At 33.6% G+C, this 9,576-nt stretch overlaps 1 protein-coding gene across 1 annotated transcript; it reads left to right on the forward strand.

Moving 5' to 3' along the window:
• Positions 2,433-7,437, forward strand: LOC105158434 (uncharacterized protein At2g34160). The gene is made up of 5 exons (XM_011075194.2): positions 2,433-2,739; positions 6,083-6,131; positions 6,298-6,360; positions 6,460-6,524; positions 7,104-7,437. Exons 1-5 carry the CDS (start codon positions 2,470-2,472, stop codon positions 7,173-7,175), a joined length of 519 nt encoding a protein of 172 aa, XP_011073496.1. The 5' UTR covers positions 2,433-2,469; the 3' UTR covers positions 7,176-7,437.

Consider the following 9,576-nt stretch of genomic DNA (forward strand, 5'->3'; position numbering starts at 1 on the left):
CCTGTCTAGGAGATCGAGACTTGCTATGCTTACTCGATCTCAAAGCACTCTTATTGTTCCTCCGATGCTTGCACTTTTTCCGTGATCCGCTTGGAGCACCCTCTTCCTCTCCTGCTGGGGAATTCTCTTTCGACCCCACTATATCAACATTGGGGGAGGAGCTCCTTCCTGTTTGTTTGACCAGCTCGAGAGGTCGAGTGTCTTTGCTTCCAATTTCGATGGGGGCTACATCCCTAGGAATTTCTGCATCAGGGGTCGCAGAGGAATCCGGCTCAGATCGCGCAAGCGCGACCTCAGTGGCGGCCCTGCCTTGTGCAGCTCTTATGCATTGTACGACGCGAGCTTGAAGAACCATGTTATCTACGAACAGTAAAAGAGTTAGAAAGGTGCTCACTTGCAATGTGAAAACAGATAGAAAGGAAGGGCAAATTCACCTAAGGAGCCCCTAACTTGGAGGAGTGTTGGATTGAGATGTGCGAGCCATAGAACTTCTTGAAAGGTGCTCACTTGCAATGTGAAAACAGATAGAAAGGAAGGGCAAATTCACCTAAGGAGCCCCTAACTTGGAGGAGTGTTGGATTGAGATGTGCGAGCCATAGAACTTCTTTTACAAGAATTTTCTTCAAGTTATACCGATAAGAAGTGAGGCTGTTTATTTGATCTCCTTTCAGCCCCCCTCCCTCAGTAACCGGCTCCGACTTATCTACAGACATTCGCGACCTAGAGGAGGTCGAACAAAGATATATTTTTCTTTCCACGGGCTGACATTGGACTTGAGGGTGTCTAAGAACCTACAATCTTTTCAAGAAGAAAGGTAGAAAAACCCCCTGTCCCCTGATCTCTTAGAAGTGGTAAAAGAATATAGCGACTAGAAATTATCAAAATTGGGTTCAAAATGGTGAACTCGCATTATTATGATAAAAGGGATGATATGACTAATATAATTGGGAGACAACTGCATGGGGCACAAATTTAAACCCCTAAGAATTTAGGCTACATAGGGGCTGAGGAAAATCGCAACCCAACATCGAAATGGAGAAGGGAGAAAGGGCAGAAGCCCTTAGGAGGTTGGTGTATGTGATCAAATGACTGCAATATCAGGATCTCATAATTATTGGGAATGTAATACTTTTCTTTTATACAATGAATTTGATGTTTTACAGTGCTAACTATACCCGTCTAGGGACTATGTTCTAATATTGCCTGGAGTTTTACATAAGTCGGGGCTTCATCTGGATCAAGACTCATCTACCCGGCGGCTAGATCTCAACCTAAGCCTAGATGGGCCCTCTATGGGAGTAGGGGTCGTGTCCATATGGGGGGAGAGGTAGCAGAAGATGTTGAATCAGAATTGGAATTAGAAGAGTTTGAGGAAGACATGGTACCTTGAGTGAAGGCCGAGATCAAAATCGAGGGAAAGCAGGCAGGACCGAGGTCAAAGGAGAGCAGGCAGCGATCTCTGGAAGATGACGAAGTCGTTAAGACTTTTTGAAAAGGGCGGCTATATACATAGGCGGAAGACCAACATGCCCGTTGGGAGAAAGTTACTCCTAGGGCGACATGTGGCATCATGCAGATCGAGGCAGTTGTTCGAACTTGGATAAGTGACTTTTCAACTTCTTCTAAGGTAATTAATTACACTTAAAAGAAATAGGGGAATTATGATGAGGGATTAATTATTGAAAGACAAAGATACCCTTCATTAAGGGTAAAAGTGACATTTTCGGTGAAGATCCGCGCACAAGCCCACAGGTCGGGTCGCGGTGACCCCTCCCATGGGTCGGCCCGATTGCTGGATTACTGTATGCCGCACGATCGGGGACAAGGAGCCTAGGATTGTGAGACGTGGCTATCTCTAAAGTTTGTAGTATTGACCCTACAAAAATCGCAAATCTGCGTTGACTATTTAGCTTTTGATAGCATATTTCTATCTCGACCACCAATTAATTTGGGATTCGAAAGGTCTTCATCAGGAACGAACCCGACTAGCATAATTTGCTTGTTTTATCCTCAGGCCCAATTACAGATCTGGGAAAATGACGTGGGCCTATCGAGTTTGTTGATCAAGGTCGCACATTCGTACTGTATCAATATACAAATTATGTCCATATCTCCGTTTAATAATCTTCCATCATGGAATTGATTTTACTTTCATTCTTTAGCTTAAATCCAAATCAATTACATAACAAAATATAATTCTATTTATCTTGTGATTAATCGTTCCCGTAACGTATGAATAGATCAATTAATGATAATTATAAAGTTGTTGATTTCAATAGAGCAAAATAAAGTTTTGTAACAACAAAGCACAAAGTTATTTGAACCATGATCTATGTTGCCAAATGCCCCCCATAAAAATCAACAAAAATAACTGTCAGGATTAATGTCAGTAATTGCCAACAAAACTGCCCAAAAAAAGCAGTCAGAAAAGAAACTACCATAGAAAAAAGGTTCTAAAAAAAGACAAGCATGTATTATGACCACCCTCTCGTTTCCGACTGGCACAAAACTCTTCATCTCCGCTCTCTTTCATCATTACACACACCACACACACACACTGTATCTGCAATGGCTGAAACTAAGAGAAACGATACAGGCAGCATCAAGAACGATATGGGCAGCATCAAGAACGATACGGACGACATCAAGAACGATGTTAACGCAGATGATCAAAAGGGGAACAGGATTCAAGTATCCAATACCAAGAAACCCCTTTCTTTCTACCTTAATCTTGCCAAGGTTTTCTTTCTACATTCATGTGTGTGTGAGACATGCGGCATGAATATATTTATCCTTACAAATGCGGTTTTTTTTCCGACCAGTCATTCCTTGTCACTGTCTTGTGTATATGTTTCTTTCCATGCATGTTATCATAGATTTGCTCATATGGGTTGTGATCTTGAATATCAATATGTTTTGCTTAGTATGTTGTTAAGTTTTGAACTTTCGATGAGTTATTGATCAAGATCAATAAATGTTTGTCTTTCATAATTAAATACTAGTAAAATACACGTGCATTGCGCGTGAAGTGTAGACTTTAATTTTTCAATATTGAATTTGTTGTTCTTTCTTCATCCTTATATAATGTATTAACATAATACATAGATATATGTTTGTTTGAATTTAAATATATATGTACGTAAGTAGGTTTGAAGAAAGAAAAAGAACAAACTAAGTAAAATATTTTGATTGAAAATATTGATATGGAAACTTTATTAGAGAAAATGAACTCCTACTCAACGGTGCAGTGAGAAACTCCCAAAAACTCTTTTAAAAATACTATAAAACATTTGAAACTAATATATATGGAACTTTATGAAAACTTATCTCAACTTCTATATTAATTTAAAATTTTGCATCCACAAACTTCAATATTTATTTAAATTATGCTAAATTTTTTTTACCATTCTTAAATTCATGTTAATTATATATATACGTATATATACATTTATCTTGATTTTTTCTAGAAAAATAAAATGGAGATTTAATATCTATCACTTCAAATTGCTAAAATTTGTGTGTATTTCTATCTTTTAAACTCGTTTTACTTTAGAAAAATGATACCGATATTTTCCATAGATCCATATTGAAAATATAATATTATTGAGAATTGTAATATATAAAACAAGCCTTTTGATTTTGTCTACCCCAAAATCAATATAATAATAATGATGCAATAAGTAATAAATAATAATCAAGTTGATTAGTCTAACATTAAGTTTTTTTAAAGTTTAATCATAAAATTAATTTAAAATATCCAACTTATCTTTCGCATATCCAAATACATCTCATGTAGAGAAATATGAATATATTTTTAATAAAATTTTGTATAAAATATGAAAAATATTATTGTTAAATTTACCTTGTAATTGGTAGTCCATTGCTCGACCAATCTTATTATGAATCGAATTAGCTCATGAAAACAGTCCTTCGCTAAAACAATAAAATATGTAATGTTAACTGCCGTACATTATATATACAATAATAAATATTTTAGTAAAACATATATGCTCATTTTCCAAATTTCTTTGAGAAATTTTGAAATATTATATCTTAAATAGAAATTATTATTATTATTATGCTTATCATTTTTCATTCTTTTGGATCTCATTTTTTATTTCAGCAATATATATAACATAAATAAGTTGGTAGATAAGATTTTTAAAAGAATTATGAAAATAATAAAAGCAGTGAGAATCATATAATAATTATTTGTTCCTTTTGATTCTCATAAATGCAAGAAAAATAAATTTGTAACTTTAATTGATTTTTTGCTTATGATTTATTCTTTTTTAAACCAAACTTTTTGGAGTGTTAAATGGTGACTATTGTAATTAAATATATCTCAGATATTTTTTTCAGATATTTATTTGATACTTTAATCTTATGTAAGAATTTTGGTCCTCACAAAAAGATTAATGAACATTTATGTAAGAATATGTCATAGTTCTCTAAAAATGAATTGGCTAATTTTCATGCATAATTTTCTATTAAATTATCTATTTTTTTCCAAAATAATTTCTCATAACATGTTTACATCATTATTTAATTTTTTTATTTTTTATTACTTCTATAAGTTATGGTATTAATATATTTAATTGCAAACGAGCGACACTTCTTTTTATTGTACCATTAAAATGGATCAAATCAGTACAATTTTGAGAAAAATAAAATAATAGTGTTTTTAGCATTTGAAAAACACTGATAAACTAATATTATTTTATTCGAATTTTCGGCTAACAAAACATCCCGTGCTTTTTGTAAAATGAGAGTGAAGAAGGTACTTAAAATTAAATTTTTTGACTTAAACTCTTGCACTGATTTAAAAATTAAAAGAAACTTTTCTATAAATGCTAAAAAAAATCTAAATAGAAAAAATATCCGTCCAATTTTCACATTCAAATCTCTTAGTATATTATACTTGGACATGTGTTTAGAAAATGATTATTACAGAAAAAATGTTATTACTTTGAAGAATACAAATTTTGAGTTCCGATTTATTATTTATTTTTTCAGTTAAATTTTATGTATAAATAAAACTTATAAGAAATTAATTAAGTGAATTCCAATTTAAATTCTTAATGACTTCTTGCGTAGAGTTATTTTCGTGCTTTTAGAAATATAAAAAATATTACGTGATTTTCATAGTCCTATAATAGTGTATACAAATGCGTTTGTATATTTTATATGGACAATATAGAAAAAATAATTAGATCAAGATCAAGTATGACAGAGAGATCCACTTAGAAAATTAATTAAACGAATTTAGGAGTTTTATAATTGAATTTAAACAATTCAATGAACCTTTCCAATGACTTTATTACAAGATTGTCTAATTTCAATTTTTCAATTAATATATTTATTAATTTTAGATATTATCAAAATTAAGTTTTGGATAATAGTAATAATATTAAGGATAAATTCCATAGACACGGGTTGAGGTTACCATTACAACTATTGAGATTGCAGTTGTAATTACAAATACACCTCATATTTGTGGCAAAGTTTACACAAGCACCCCTTAAAATACATTACACTAACACCCCTACCGAAATGTACCTATAATTTTGGAAAATCCAAGAGTGTGTGTACATAAACCTAATACGAAGGGTGTCAATATAATATATTCCCAATAATAATTTACATAAATACCACTAATACTAACATAATTATAACGATATTTTTGTCAAATAAAAAAATGAAAGAAACTTTTTGATCAAATCATACTTCTATGATAGGTATAGATATATATAGTTTAATTGTATTCATCGACAATAAGACTGTTTTAGGTACTCCACTATTTACAAGGAGGTAAATTGTTGTAGATTAAAAAGCGGGATAACTTGTTGTATTTTAAAAACCACAAGGAGGTAAACTATTATATTTTTTATAAGAGGGTAATTTGTTAATTTGCAATATCACGAGGTTGCTTGCATTTTTCCCCAATTATCTGTCGTATAATATGCCTTTTGAAGAGCTTACTACATCCTTAATCTTTTATCATTACATTAATCAGAATTCGATGTTGTTCAACATTCAAATGAATATTCATATTCCCCACTCAATTATATGTTATTTGTAGAGGCACCTAAAGATACATGATGATGTTGAGCTTTCTGCCCTGGGTATGGGTACGTTATTCTCCTTACCTTTTATGCATTTCTCGTTATCATATACTCAACACATTCTTGTTCTTTTAATGGAAAAGAACTAAATACATACCATGATGTTTGCAAACGATGCGATATCCTGCGACTAAGACAATATCATGTATATCTGCACTCATGTTTCATGCAGCAATTCCTACGGTGGTCATAATCTCCGAGATTCTTAAGAGAAATGGAGTGGCAACCGAGAAAAGTAAGCAGATATATGTAGAAGTGGAAAAGCTTAACACATACACACAAGAAACGTTAATGCATGTGTCGGAACTGATTGTATCGTTTTCATATCGTGAAGGTATCTCTATATCTACGGTGGCCACTAAGGATGTCAACAAGGGCCGGACCGTGCAAAAGGCTAGGGTTAGTTCATGGAAAAAATCCCTATGATATCGCAAATGAGCAAATTACCCCCTTATGAAAAAAAATAAATAGCAATTTACCTCTTGTATTTTTTAAGATACAACAATTTACCTTCCTATGTTTTTTTAAAATGAAGCAATTTATCTCCCTGTATAAGGAGGTAAATTGCTTCAATATAAAAAGTATAGGATTAAATTGCTATATTTGTTCATAAGGGGTGATGTGCTCATTTTCAATATCATAGGAGGGTACATTGCTATTTACCAATTAGTTCATTCACATTTTCATACAAGAAGACGCTATTCTGGATGACTACACTAATATCCTCTGAGTTTCAAGCATTTTATAAAAATAAGTCATCAATTTTGAAAAATTGCATTGCACCTCCTAAACTTAACTTTTTGACATTACTGATTCACTCTTGATTTTTGTTTAATGCATAACATCACTGCAGAGGGTATCACTTGTAATTTTCCAAAATTGAGGGATGTCTATGGAATCATTTGGGAGTTTCATTTATTTTCCTATGCTCAGATGAATTAATTACCGACACTCACAATCTCTTCATTTCACGTACAGATTGAGATTGTGCTGATCAAGCAGAATTCAAAGAACACTAAAGCACTTCCAGAGAAAGGCCAAGAACAGTGACATTCAATGCAACATTAATATTCACAAATCCTTAACGTTGATATTTCCAAGTAGAAGTCCTCGGTTTCTGGCTAAGTAGGTCTGCTAGTTATGGTAGAGATGTAGCTAATATTAGGATCTTTCTGTAACCTTGTTCCTATACAATATTTAAATGCAATTAGGTTGTCTGATCTGATGCATAACACGCAACAGTGCGTACATATGCATTTTTGGAGGGATTCTCTCAGTCGTTTGCTGTGAGCAATAAGGCCATTATTGACCATATCCTTAAAAGGAATTGATCATAGTTTTATCCCATGATGTAAGAGAAAAGAAGAAATTTTATTGAAATAGAAATACGGGAAAAATGCAAGCAGCCCCGTTGTGATATCGTAACTGAGCAAATTACCCCCTTATAAAAAAACAAATAATGATTTATCTCCCTGTATTTTTTCAAATATAATAATTTACCTCCCTATATTTTTTAAAGTGAAGCAATTTACCTTTTTATATAAGGAAGTACATTGCTTCATTTTAAAAAGTACAGGGGGGTAAGTTGCTATATTTTTTCAATAGAGGGATAATGTGCTCATTTTCAATATCACAGGGGTATAAATTGCTATTCACCCAATATTTGAATAAAATGGGGGTAGAAACAGGCTTATGATCATAATAATTGAATTTTCATAGAAAATTTTCAATTCCTCCAAATTGGTTTAGTAGAATTCCTTCTAGTTCTACTAACTTTCATACTCAAAGTTAGGCTTAAAGGCAATTTTCATCCCCTAAGTTCAGACCATTCTCGTTTTAGTCTCCTAAGTTCAGGCTTAAATTGGGGCTTGCATTATGATTGGCTGAAAAAGATGATGTGGTGAAGACATGGCCTGAAGTTAGGGGACTAAAATGAGAATGGTCTGAAGTCAAGGGACGAAAATTGCCTTTAGGCCTTTTATTTTCAGCCAATCACAATGCAAACCCCAATTTAAAAAGTCACATGCCTGGCATGTGACTTTTTCCGGCGAGTGACTCAACTTTACAATCAAATTTGTACCAAAATTGAGATTTTATCAATTTTACGGGACCAAAATGGAACCTTAGTAACTTAGGGGACTAAAATGAGAATGGACTGAATTTAGGGGACGAAAATTGCCTTTAATTCTATATATATGCTTCTCCCAAGTCTTTCATTTCAAAACTATTTGGGTGTGAGTGTGTATGGGGTGTGTGTGTGGTGTGTGTGTGTGAGTGTGTGTGTGGTGTGTGTGGGTGTGTGTTTGTGTGGGGAGTGTATGTGTGTCAGGGTAGAACATGTTTTGCTTGCATTTTGAACATAGAAGAAGTGAGATGCTGCTTTTATCTTTTGCGCCAACGAATGCCATCTGCGTCTTTTTACATTTGTCATTGTGCTTCAATTTCTAAGTCTTTAACTTTTTGGAAGAAAGGTAAGTTTCATGAAGTAATCAAAATCCATTACAAGTTTTTATGCTAACTTTGTTAAAAGTTGAGGCGTCTTGTGTGATTATGTTTTTGTCTCTTTGGCTTTTGCTGAAATGCCTTAGTAAATACAAAGCTAACCTAGTGCTAATTGCTTTCTGTTAACCATCCCATGTATTCATACCATTTTGGATTTTGGTTTATTTTTTGATCTCATGTTGCTTTTTAGCAGTATGTGTAGTTGGATAATCTTGAAGGTACTTTTCTATTTCTTTTTAGTTTTTTCTTTTTAAGCAATTGAAGACACTTTTGTGAATCAGGTAAATTGCAGGTATAAATTGCAGGAATTGAAACGCAGGCGAAGAAAGAGGAAGAGTAGGAATGAGAAGAGGAGGAGGAGGAGGAGTCACCATCATTTAGATGATGATTCTTCTGATGACTCTGCTGATCTGTGGCATAAAAGGAGGAACAGGAAGGCATATTCAGACTCTGATTCCGACGTCAGTGCTTCAGATGATTCGCAAGTGGTTAGGGGCAAGAAACGGTATGAGAAGAAGAGCATGAAACATCGCCATGAAGAGGACTAGCTTCTACAGTGGGGGATATGCCTTGTACTTTTAAGGTTCCTCTAAACTGCTGCTAAGTGTGCCCTATTCAATTTTTAATCTGGTAGTTGATGAGCTTCTTGATGAAACCACTTTTGCTTAGTGGACAATGCATTAGTTTGGTGCAGTTGTTGTTTTTTCAGTTTGATGTAGTCTATGATTTTAATTATTTTGTTATGATATTTACTGAGTATACTATGTGTGATTCCGACCTGTGATCGATCCTGTTAGTTGAAATATTGCAGTATGCTTTGGAATTTTTATTGAGATTAAAGTTTTTTTACTTGTTGGTTGCTATTCGATGCTTTAGGGGAAACATGCTTATGGGTATCAAGAAGAGCTTAACAATTTCTGCTCTTTTGAACCCAGTGCTATTGTTGCAG

Source organism: Sesamum indicum, linkage group LG3, assembly GCF_000512975.1.
Source record: "Sesamum indicum cultivar Zhongzhi No. 13 linkage group LG3, S_indicum_v1.0, whole genome shotgun sequence".
NCBI classification, from domain to species: Eukaryota; Viridiplantae; Streptophyta; class Magnoliopsida; order Lamiales; family Pedaliaceae; genus Sesamum; species Sesamum indicum.